This window comes from Alosa alosa, chromosome 11, assembly GCF_017589495.1.
Source record: "Alosa alosa isolate M-15738 ecotype Scorff River chromosome 11, AALO_Geno_1.1, whole genome shotgun sequence".
NCBI classification, from domain to species: domain Eukaryota; kingdom Metazoa; phylum Chordata; class Actinopteri; order Clupeiformes; family Clupeidae; genus Alosa; species Alosa alosa.
Window position 1 is genome coordinate 16,725,146 of NC_063199.1, and position 12,868 is coordinate 16,738,013.

The following is a 12,868-nucleotide window of genomic DNA, read 5'->3' on the forward strand; positions in this document are numbered from 1 at the left end:
ACTTGCAACCAAGGTCTTCATTATTTTCTTTTAGAGCCATTGTATACTTTGAAAAGTTGCATGGTGCAATAGACTACTAGGCTATAATTGAAAGTATGTTTTGGGGGTGAGTTTGTCCATTGTATAGGCGAGGTCAGGCCACTCTGTATCCGGCCATGGGCTAGGTTTTAATCTATTAACAATATAACAAAAACGAACGGGATGTCCCGGCTATAGCGAATCCTGCCGTGTGACGTAAGCACCCGCTCATCTCGCCATAAATCCCTTGTCTTACTCCATTTGAGGTGGCTGGTGACATCGGCGTGGAACAGAAACCTTCTCATGCCTCGGAGTGAAGGGTGTTTTACGCACGCGGAAATCCATTACAGCGAGTTGCCATGACGACAACCCTGGATGGAGGAGCTCTAGCGGCTTAGACAGGTGTTGGGTTTGCGCATCGCTCCCTAGACCGCGCGGCAATGTGAGGGAGCTGCAGGGATACCAACGCACTCGCGACGTCCCCTTCCATGATCGCAGCTGCCCTAGCGCTGTGGTAGACCGCCGAATTTCTGTATTGGGAGGGAGGAATCATACACGCCACCATGGTGCACCACTCGGGATCCATTCAGTCCTTCAAACAGCAAAAAGGTCGGTGTTTACAGTCTGCGTGTGTGTGCGCGCGCTCATGCGCCTGTCTTGCGCTCTTCGTGGTGCTCGGATGCTGTGTTGAAGTAGAGTTTGGCTTTCGGTATTTTCACCACACAAAATAGATTTTAGTGTCTTAAGAAGACAAAACAATTAAACTTATGGCGCAGAGAAATCAGAATTCCCACAGATAGTCTGAGCTACAGTGTAAGAGTAAGGGACCACTGCTGACATAGGCTACATACATCATATTTGTTCTACAATGTAAACGCCTAGATAAGACGTCTCTGGAAAGGTATTGCTATGTTTTTGTTTTGTGTTTAAAAGGCTTGGTTAGAGTTATTTCAACAAATCATTCAAAAAATCATTCAACTCCGCTATTCACTTTTCACGCTTGCTCTATGAGTCGTGCTTTTTTGACGCTTTAATCACACTGCGGTCTGTAAGTTGAGGAAACATTCAAAGATGGATCTATTCTAGGGCCTACACACTGGAAGTCTAGGTTATTAATGGAAATATTAACTTACGTGTGCTTGCTTAGCATGTAACTTAAATGCTATATGTCAAGACCTGTTCCACAGTTTCCTGTATTTGTTTTCATCAGTGTGAGCTTCATGCTCATGCTTCATGGAAAAACACTTTGCTGTCTGCACATCAGGCCATTTTGTTAAAAGGGCAGCACTTGACTGCTGGAAGTAATTCAGTTAGGAATGGAGGGATGAGATGTAGGATGGAAACAGGAAAAGACCACACAGGGAAGATGAGCAGCCCCATCAGTCTGTTATGGCACTTTATAAAAAAACACTGTCTCACTCCAACACTTTGTAGAGTCTTCCTCTGATGCTATGTATGCCTACATCTCAGCAGGGCAGAGAACACTTAACACTGTGTAAACAGCAGGCACAATTGCATCGGCATTAGTTGGCCCAGTATGGACACAGACAACATGCATTTCATTAGTTTTAAAAGAGAGGTTTTAAGCAAGGGGTTCCTCACCCAGGGGGACTGTACTCTATGGTGCCTGTAAGATTGCTAGAGATAATCTCAGACCATCATTGGTTGGCCCAGCATGAAGTCCATGTTTCATTGGTTTTACAGAAACCAACGCTTGAGCTTGCGGTGATCAGTGAGATTGCTACGAATTTTTGGCTTTGGCATATACTGAATCAATATGAAGGAGGTACTTGAGAGAAATCAATTGAATCAATCCACTTTTGTTTGAGGACCCTAAGCAGTCACAAAAAAAACACAGGGAATCCCTGTTAAGAGAGTTCAAGTTGAAAAACACCAGACTGAGACACTCAGGAACCCTAGTGGCAGAGACAGAACCATGTGTGTTTATCGGTCTCTTTCAGCCCAGAATGCAGTGGAATCGCCACGGTGTCCAGGGTAGTGCCACCGCTACACTGCTTGTTTGATCAATGTGTGTGTGTGTGTGTGTGTGTGTGTGTGTGTGTGTGTGTGTGTGTTCAGCATGACATTAATAAAAAAAGTATTCAGGAAGCTCTCAGTACTTGCTAGTCGCTCATGTAATGGTTTTGTTGGCCGCCACTGGTGCCGGTGCTCTGTCCCTTATTGATCTGTAGACGGTTTGTGTACTCGTAGTGGTGCTATGAGCATGTGTCAGGGCAGGCTATTATTTATATGGGTGCGTCACTACTTCTTCTTGGGACTTTGGGGCTGGCTGGCTGGCGGGCTGACATCGATCTGTGAGGGGAAGAGGCGGTGTTTTGTTTTTTAGGTGGATGCAGCAGGAGCAGTCTGCACCTCTAATGGCCTGTGGTTAATTATTTATGCTAGGAATGCTTGTCACCCAGAGCTGCATGCTGTGAAGCTCTCAGGATGAGAGAGAGAGAGAGAGAGAGAGAGAGAGAGAGAGAGAGAGAGAGAGAGAGAGAGAGAGAGAGAGAGAGAGAGAGAGAGAGAGAGAGAGAGAGAGAGAGATCCATGACAGGAACTCAAGGAACTCGCGATGAAGAGGCCATTCTCTGAGTGTGCATGCTCTGAAGGACTGCGGTGAAATGCAAAGTTGAGTCGTGACATGATGCAGAGACATATTAGTGATAGGTTTGGAATTAGTGAAAGGTTTGGTGAATTGCAGCAAAATGCAAAAATTCATAATTTTTGGATCCAAACGTTCACATGCATATTGTTATTTCTGTAAGGAGAAATTTGAATGTGGAAACTCTGCTCATGTTAAAGTGCAGACAACTGTTTTCAGTACAGAACCCTCTTGTGAGATGTCTGCTATTTGTCTTGTTACTGTTGAGTAGAGACACCACATGTTATCTTCCCTCCTTACCTTTTACCTGGTGGTGTCATAGAGCAGTGCAGAATAAAGAGTGTGTTGTGATGTTGCTATCACCAGGGACCCCTATTTCAAACATACTGCTATCAGTTGGATTAATGGTGCAGAACTGTAGTGATACTTTACTGCATAAAATCCACTTCAAAAACCCCCACAGACACCCGAGCTACAGAAGTTAGCAAACTTCAGCCAATCACAGAGCAGGACAGTCTTGTTTACAGTGTGGTGTTTTGTGAGAGTTGTCACCAAGGATCTCTAATTCAGACATGCTGTGGAGATCTAGTGGAAATACTGTACACTGCTATCCGCTATCAATTACCCCCTGGAACTTCCCAGACAGAACTGGACCCGGCCCGGGGCAGATGAGGTCTAGAGGCTGACCCGATATAGATAACCCGCCCACCACCACCACCTCCACCACTTGGAAGGCACATTTGAACCATGAGCTTGTTGTGGAGGCAGTGTGCAGGCAGTGTGAGGGTGGCACAATGATCTTATGCCAACTCTGCAACCTCAGAATGACCTTCTGGTGATATCTATAGCATGTCATCAGCCTGTTTTGGCCAGCTAAGACCTAATGATGGTTATTTGATTATATGAATTGTAGGTATAAAACACTAGTCTGCCAAGCTGGTGCGCAAGTGAGTATTTCTAAAGTGTGATCAAATTGATGTTCTGTTGACATTGGTTTGTGAATGATTCATGTGGTCTATTGGTCCTTGAAGTCTTGATGAAGGACCTGACATGTTTACATGTCAAGATTGTCATTCAAAATGAAGGTCCTTGCTCTTGGTGTTTGGACTGATTAAGCTATCCCAGAAAAAGGCCAATTTTAGGTGTACAAAGATACACCACATGGACCAGAGACACTTTTAGTTCTTCAAGACAGATCAAGACACACTTTTGCAGCCCTATCCTTACCAGGTGATTTTTCACCACTTTGAGTGAAGTTTGTTTTTGCACTGAACGTCCCAGGTTGAACAAACAAACACTTTAACTGAATGGCTGAGAGTGACTGATCGCGGCATGTCCCAAAACAAGCTTCAGATGAGCAACCGTGCTGGAGGTTTGATGAGATCAGGCAAACTGGGCCAACCTGACAGACCCAGACGCACAAAAAAATACTATCAGTAAAAAACGATGACAGGACACAGAGCTATCTTTTTAGAAAGTGAGATTCAGAGAGAGACGGGGAGAGAGTTTATTGCAACAATGACAGCTGGCCAGACAAATCTACTGTGGTGGTGCAGTGCTGATCATCCATTTAAAAATGAAACAAACTTAAAAAAATTAAAGACAACAACGATAATGGAATTGGGCTTTGGTACATGGACCTCCTCACTGCAGTCTGATTTACATAATGTTCACAGTCTCTGATGGAGAAAAAGAAACAGTGACTGCTTAGAAACAGTGTGGTTATGTTTCCATACTACACAGTAGTTCCTAAAATGGTTCAGGTCCATGGTGTGGAGGTGTCTGTTCTGATGGTCTTGGTGGTCACTGAAGCAGAACAGGCTGCCATCGAGTTTAAAATGGCACTGGGCCTCTTTTCTTTCTGCATTCCTTTTTATGTGGCTTCATTTAAACGGCCCTCATCGCTTAGCTTAGCATGCATTCAGACTCCTGAAGATGGATTTCGGGAAACCAAACTGATATTTGGAATTGTAGGACATTTCCTCTAAGAATATTTTTAGAACTGAACTGTAACAGTAGAGGACTGTGTGTGTGTCTGTGTGTGTGTCTGTGTGTGTGTGTGTGTGTGTGTTTGTCTGTGTGTCTGTGTGGGTGTGTGTGTAGGAGGAAGAGAAAAAAAAGTCTGGATTTTTTGGCATTATCCTAAGCGGTCCACTGGTTGCACAACACCCCTCAACAGTGTCCCAGCCACCTGCCCTGTTACATAATCAAGCTGGCTACACACACACACACACACACACACACACACACAGCATCAGCTGACTTGATGACATTAAAGGTGTACATTGGACAGAATATGAAAAGAAAACAACTCTGTATATTACAGGTTTCATACAGACCCCCAGAAGTTTACATACATGATCATAACATAGATCATAATGCATTCACATACACACCTAGTTTCACCCCAATATCTGATCAATTGACCTATCGCTAAGCCCCATCTATTGAATGCAGAATAGATGCTGTGATTTTTGTCTGATTTCATGTCATCTGACTACATAATGTTTGGATGAATCTGCACTAGTTTGCTAGTTTTGCTAGCTATATGAGTTGTTAGCTTTATGGGTCCTGCTGTCAGATCACCTTCCTGGTACTTTAATCTGAACTAGTAGTTCTGTTGGCTCCTACTGTCATGCACGACCCAGCTGAGTAACACATGCTCGCTATGGATCAGTCTGACACCTTACTGAGGAGACATTGCCCAGTTTAGAAGCACAGGATTGTGTGTGTGTGTGTGTGTGTGTGTGTGTGTGTGTCATGTTTGGTTCCTGCCAAAGTATCTTTTTCAGCTGTCCCCATATGGCATTTTATGTTTCTGTTCAAATTACTGTTTGATGTACAGTATTATGCATCTGTGGATAAAACACTAGCTTTAATGGTGTCATTACATTACATTACATTTGGCTGATGCATTTGTAACCAAAGCGACTAACAACATGGTAACAGTTTTAAAGCAATTCTCTCAACAATTTTAGGACAATTTAAAAACAGCAAAGTACAGTAAGAATAAGTGCATCAGTGAGTGCTGTTTTTAAACAGTTGAGTGTCAGTTCAAGACAGCTAGGTCTAGGTCCTGCTAGGATCAGCAAGCAAGCAAGACTTGTTGTAAGTGGTGCTATGAGAGGAGATGTTCTCTAAAGAGCTGGGTCTTCAGGAGTTTTTTGAAAGTGGAGAGAGATGTCCCTGCTCTTGTAGGAACTGGCAGTGTGTTCCACCAACGAGGAACAACAGATGAAAAAAGTTTTGATTGGCCTGAAGCGTGCGGTGGTAGAGCTAGGCGTCGTTAGTCTGAGGCGCCTTGTGATCCTAGAGGTAGCGTATGTCTGTATAAGGGCATTCAAGTGGGTGGGAGCAGAACCAGAGACTACTTTGTAGGAAAGCGTTAGAGCCTTGAATTTGATGCGGGCCGCCATAGTTAGCCAGTGTAGCTGGATGAGCAGCGTGGTAACATGTGCCCTTTTGGGTTGGTTGTAGACCAGGCGCGCCGCCGCGTTCTGGATCATCTGAAGGGGTTTCACTGCGCAGGCTGGGAGACCTGTCAGGAGGGCGTTGCAGTAGTCAAGTCGTGAAATAGTATAGTATAGTATAGTATATATTTTGATCCTGTGAGGGAAATTTGGTCTCTGCATTTATCCCAATCCGTGAATTAGTGAAACACACTCAGCACACAGTGAACACACAGTGAGGTGAAGCACACACTGAGAGCTGTTTCAGCTGAAAACCTACCCACAATTATTTACACAAAATAACTCCTTGTTCACACACTGTTTATTACGGATCTGAGCCACATTCTCAATTTGCTTGTAGAAAGGGTGCTCCCAGACATTTAATGGAATGGATACCATACTGTACCTTCCTGCTCGTTGTGGGCTTCGTAGAATACAGAGGGGAAGGGACAGAGGGGAGGATGAAACAGAGAAGACAGAAGATGGATGGAGACAGAGACAGAAGTGGTGAGATGGGAGGAGGAGAGAGAGAGATGTAGAGAGATGACAGAAGAGGAGAGGAAGTGGGGCAGTGGTGTAGTGGGGCAGTGGTAGTGTAGTGGGGCCTGATAGTGTAGTGGGGCAGTGGTAGTGTAGTGGGGCAGTGGTAGTGTAGTGGGGGCCTGATAGTGTAGTGGGGCAGTGGTAGTGTAGTGGGGCCTGGTAGTGTAGTGGGGCCTGATAGTGTAGTGGGGCAGTGGTAGTGTAGTGGGGCCTGATAGTGTAGTGGGGCAGTGGTAGTGTGGTAGTGGGGCCTGATAGTGTAGTGGGGCAGTGGTAGTGTAGTGGGGTAGTGTAGTGGGCAGTGTTAGTGTGGTAGTGGGGCCTGATAGTGTAGTGGGGCAGTGGTGTAGTGGGGCCTGATAGTGTAGTGGGGCAGTGGTAGTGTGGTAGTGGGGCCTGATAGTGTAGTGGGGCAGTGGTAGTGTAGTGGGGCCTGATAGTGTAGTGGGGCAGTGGTAGTGTAGTGGGGCCGTGATGGGGCAGTGTAGTGGGGCAGTGGTAGTGTGGTGGGGCAGTGGTAGTGGGGCAGTGGTAGTGTAGTGGGGCAGTGGTAGTGTAGTGGGGCCTGATAGTGTAGTGGGGCAGTGGTAGTGTAGTGGGGCAGTGGTAGTGTAGTGGGGCCTGGGGGCAGTGGTAGTGTAGTGGGGCCTGATAGTGTAGTGGGGCAGTGGTAGTGTGTGGGGCAGTGGTAGTGGGGCCTGATAGTGTAGTGGGGCAGTGGTAGTGTGGTGGGGCAGTGGTAGTGTGGTGGGGCAGTGGTAGTGGGGCAGTGGTAGTGTAGTGGGGCCTGATAGTGTAGTGGGGCAGTGGGGCCTGGTGGGGCAGTGTAGTGGGGCCTGATAGTGTAGTGGGGCAGTGGTAGTGTGGGGCCTGAGTGGGGCCTGATAGTCTAGTGGGGCAGTGGTAGTGTAGTGGGGCCTGATAGTGTAGTGGGGCAGTGGTAGTGTAGTGGGCTCAGGAGTCAGGCTGGCATGCAGTAGCAAGACAAATGGGGGGGCTTGTTTTCTTGGCAGCCACCGTTGTGCCCTTGAGGGAGGCACTTAACCCCAAGTTCCTCAGAGGAGACCGGCCCTGTAATAATGGACATCTGTAGGACGCCTTGGATAAAAGCATCAGCCAAATGAATGTATAAAATAAAAAAGTTTGCTGGAAGAATGTGCACTCCACTAAAAGGAGTGGTAAAAGGGTTGGAGAGCCAAGGAAGAGGAGCATCAAATAGAAATGTTTAGGTTAGTTTGGATTCATAATTATTAAGCATTCATGATCACAAGGGAAATATGTTCAAGACAAAATGGAAACGAAGAGATCTGATTCAACATGGTGGCACACTCTTTCTCAGTCTGTCTCTCTCTCGCACACCCAAGCGGCCAAAACATGCTCTCTTCATAAAAATTTGGACAAACACTGTGTGTGTGAGAGAAAGAGACAGACAGTGGCGTTAGGAAGAGTGTGAGGGAGACAGCGAGCTTACAACTCCATTTGCCATGATGCAATAGAGCATCAGCATCCAGGATTGTGTAATAATGTAGCCAGTCAAGTGTCATAAAACTACCATCTGTCAGAAACAGCTGCCAGAAGGTCGCTAGCACTGCCCACTCCAGAGAGATAATGACAGCTAGGCCCACTTGATGGGACGGGGAGGGAAGGGCTGACTAGAGCCCAAGGCTGATGACAAGTAATCTTTTTATGCCATCCCCAACCGCTCCAGGCCTGATTATTATTTAGTATTATTCAGTTCATGGTTGGTTCCTGCCATTTTCAAACATCTTTTTCGGCTGTTCCCATATCGTATTTTATGTTGGATTTTTCTTCAAATTACAGTATGAGGTGTTACGCGTCTATGGATAAAACACCAGGCAAAATCACTAATGGTGTTAATTAAGGTTAATTGTAGAAATCCATATTTATACACACACACACTCTCTCTCTCTCTCTCTCACACACACACACACATAGGCACACAGGCAGGTGACAGTGGGATGTCCAGAGGCTCTGTACCGTGCCCATCCATCACACAGTTCCTGTTGCCAGCAGTACTGTGTATGATGGACTCTATAGAACTAAACAGAACACATAGAAAGAGAGACAAACACGTCAAGGCCCCAATTTAAATTACAGTCAAAGAGCAAAGTCTACAGTAATAACTAAACAAAATATATTTGCAAATGTAATAGCATTAGGGAGACCCTCGACACAAACACTGACGGGTTAGCTCACTATTCCCTCACACCAGTGCACTTGTGTGTGGCCGCCATCTAAATGAGGGCCTGATGTTTTAGGCGGGGATCATATCAGCCAGCGGCAGCGGCAAATGTAACGCAATGCTCAGACCATAATAAGTTTTGTCTCGTTCCTACTGTAAGCAACACAAATGGTTTGTCAATTGAATTCACTTGCGTTGCGCTTTGAAAGTTGGACCAAGTTCAGTGCTCAGCTTGTTCAACGGTAGCGTTACGCCAGCGGTGCCACCGTTTCGCTGCTGAACCATAGAGAACAATAGGAAACCTGCCGCTTGCCACTGGCTAATGTGATCCCCGGCTTATACTACGTGTGGCAGGAGGGCAGATACCGTGAGGCGTGGTGTACGGATGTGTTCTGGTATTCACCCAGTTTCACCCGGTTTGATTTGGATTTTTTTTATTTTCAAAAACTCAATTGTCCTCTTAAAAAACTCAAATGTGCTCTGTTCTTCGGAAGTAGGTTTCTCTAATGCTTTTGTGTTTGCTCCACTCTGTCAGAAAATAAAACTCATCCTCCATAGCCCACTCTCTCTCTCTCTCTCTCTCTCTCTCTCTCTGTCTCCCTCTCTCTCTCTCCCTTCTATTAGTCTCCATCTGTACCCAACTCATGGCATCCCTTTCTGTGACGCTGCCTCTGGGTAGTGGAAGTCTGAGCTCAGACTGCCGCCTATTAACTTTCTTTACCTAGAGGAGTGCAAATGGACATACAAAGTGTGTGTGTGTGTGTGTGTGTGTGTGTGTGTCTCTCTCTCTCTCTCTCTCTCTCTCTCTCTCTCTCTCTCTCTCTCTCTCTCTCTCTGTGCGCTGGTGGCAGTTGGCTCAGTGAGGATTGTAATGATAAATAATGGAGAGATTGCAGTGAAAGAGTGGCAGCAGGATCTGAAGAAGCCCACTGACCTGTATTTCCCAGCCATCCTCTCCTCCCTCTGCTCTACTCTTCTCTCTCTCATTCTTCCTCTCCTCCCTCTTCTCTACTCTTCTCTCTCTCATTCTCCCTCTATCCTCTCCTCTCTTTTTTTCTCTCGCTTTCTTCTTCTCCATCCGCTTCTCTCTGTACCTCTCTTTTCGTTACATCTCCTCTTTCTCCTCTCCTTTCCTCTCCTTTTGTTACATCATATCTCCTCACCTGTCCTCTCCTCTCCTCTCATTACAGCTCCTCTTTCTCCTCACCTGTCCTCTCCTCTCCTCTCGTTACATCTCCTCTTTCTCCTCACCTGTCCTCTCCTCTCCTCTCGTTACATCTCCTCTTTCTCCTTCCTCTCCTCTCCTCTGTCTTCTCTCCTTTCCACCTTTCATCTCCTCACCTCTCTTCTTCTCTTCTCCAACTCCTCTGTCCTTCTTTTTTCTCTTCCTGTCCCACTCTGTCTCCATTTTTTTTATCTTCTCCTCTTTCGTGTTTCCTCTCTCTTCTCCTCTCCTCCTCTTCTCTTCCCATTTCCTCCTCTCCTCTACTCTACTCCTCCTCTCATCTCCTCTCCTCTCTCTTGTCTCCTCTCTCTCCTCTTCCTCTCCCCTCCTCCTCCCATCTCCTCCCCTCCTCTCCTTTCATCATCTCTCCTCTCCTTTCCTCCTCCTCCTCTCTCTTCTCGTTTCTCATCAGTGCGACCTCCACTAACAAACCCAGCTGTCTGGTGCAGCCAAAGACAGACAGAATCGCCCGCAGTGAGGCTGGCCTTCTTGGGAGTGGAGCTAGAAATAGACACGGACACAAGCTACAGGCTACAGACACACACACACACACACACACACACACACACACACACACACACACACACACACACACACACACACACACACATACACACACACACACACACACACACACAGATGCACTTTGCACTGGCCTAGAACCTGCTGCTTTGACTGCTGCTGCTGCTTAAAAGTCTGCACTTCCATTAAAACAGTTGTGTCATGGTCACGGCCCAAACAAGCATGAACACACCGCTGTAAGGTCACACCCACTCTACTCTTTAAAGTTATTTATTAATGGCTGTTCTATTTTGGGTGCCAAAACCCATGCACTTGGCCTGAATTGTTTTCTTTCTTTGGTATTTTTGACCCAAAATCATTCACATCTCGAAATAATAAGATTTATGTGATGAACCAAACAATTGCTTTATGTGTGGCATTGTTTTGATTTTCATTGTTTTACCTCTCACATCACAGCTGGAATAATCTCCAGTGTACCAACTGGTAGGACAACACCAAGGATATCAGTTTCACCTGCAGGCAGCAGCAGCAGCAGCAGCACTACTGATGTGATTTTCTGCTTCAGCTTGTGTGTACACTGCATGAGGGAGTTTAGAACAAAATAGCACAACACAATACTGTTAGTAATAATGAAAACACTGAAATATGGTCTGTTAAAGAACTTGGGGAATTTATCACTACATGTATATTTAGCTGATGCTTTTATCCAGAGTGTCTTACAAATGAGGTACAGCATTCAAGGTTTCAGTGCAAATAGTAATAGACTATGAACACAATACAGAAGGAATACACTACAATATCTTCTCTATTTGATATATTGAATGATGTTATATGGTGTCATGCACCATCAGTGAAGGGCTAGATTTGTTTGGGATTAGAATGTCCTGTCATACCAAGACATGCAGTATTCATTTTAACAATTCAGGATCTGAATATGGACATATGAATATGGTTTCTCTTGGATGTGAAATTAGCATAAACGTGGACTAGCAGTGCAGCATAATGCATGTTCTCTGTTAATGCCTCAAACAGCTGAAAATGATTTGAATGTCTTTTGATAGCAGTTGATGGTGCCAAGAAAATGATATACACACACACTCTCTCTCTCACACACACACGCACACACTCAGCCACCCACATGCAGATTTATAGCCTACAGTGCACAAGCACATGCAATACCTGGTGTATGGCAAACACACTCATACTCTCACTCACACTCACACACCTGCTATTGCAGTTGCACACACATGCACAAAACACACTCCCATATAGCCTACAGCACACACACACACACACACACACACACACACACACACACACACACACACACACACACACACACACACACATACACTTTCTACATGTTCACACATGCACACACAGTTTCCACACATATGCACCATTAGCTGTAAACTTGAGATGAACTTCCTTCCTTCCCATATCTTCTTCCTGTGACCTGCCATTTCTTAGTAATCTATTCTGATTTGATTTATTCCCTTTGATAACAAAGCGCCTGCCGATCTGGCACCATTCCCTACTTCTCCCCCTGAGCTGAGGGATGACCTCACAATCCTTAATCCGGAATTTCATTACATTTTCTACGCCTTCATCCCGAGTGACACAGGGAGGGCAGGGAGCACCGGGTATTACTGATGCCATATGAGGACAGAGACACATCACACCCCCACTGTTTGGCCAGTTACATTAAGGCTGTGTGTGTGTGTGTGTGTGTGTGTGTGTGTGTGTGTGTGTGTGTGTGTGTGTGTGTGTGTGATTATGGTCCCTATTAGATGTGTGAATACTGTGTATGTTAATAGAATGGAGGACAGATAGTATATAGAAGTGAGCAAGGCACTTAACCCCAAGTTGCTCCGGGGACAATGTGATCCCTTGTAATATAGCTGACATATGTAAGTCACTTTGGTCAAGAAGTGTCTGCTAAATGTAATGTAATGTAATGTAATATAGATAGATAGATAGATAGATACTTTATTGATCCCCAGGGGAAATTCAAGTAAGTTGCTGGCACCACCCCCTCGCGACACCTCATGAAGTGTGCCAGGTGGGAGATGCTAGCCTCCTTGCGCTAGCCAGCCCACCCTCCATGCCCAAGGTTACATTAGGTGTGCAGGTTGTGTGCTCAAGATGACGCTGCCGTCTGGCATGTCCTTATTATGACCGCCGTGCAGCGAAGCGGCTGTCATATAGGTTTAGTCAGATTTTTATTTATTTATTTATTTTTTTTCTCCAAACTTGGTGGGCATGTAGCCCTACATGGATAGCATGGAACCATCATTTTT

General features: G+C 45.6%; 1 protein-coding gene across 1 annotated transcript in view; it reads left to right on the forward strand.

Moving 5' to 3' along the window:
* The first annotated feature begins 283 nt into the window (after positions 1-283).
* ano3 (anoctamin 3) overlaps positions 284-12,868 on the forward strand; it is a 75,399-nt gene continuing 62,814 nt past the window's right edge. The window contains exon 1 of the mRNA XM_048257073.1: positions 284-627. Coding sequence (XP_048113030.1) covers positions 582-627 — 46 coding nt within the window. The 5' untranslated portion in view covers positions 284-581. The remainder of the gene's footprint in view (positions 628-12,868) is intronic.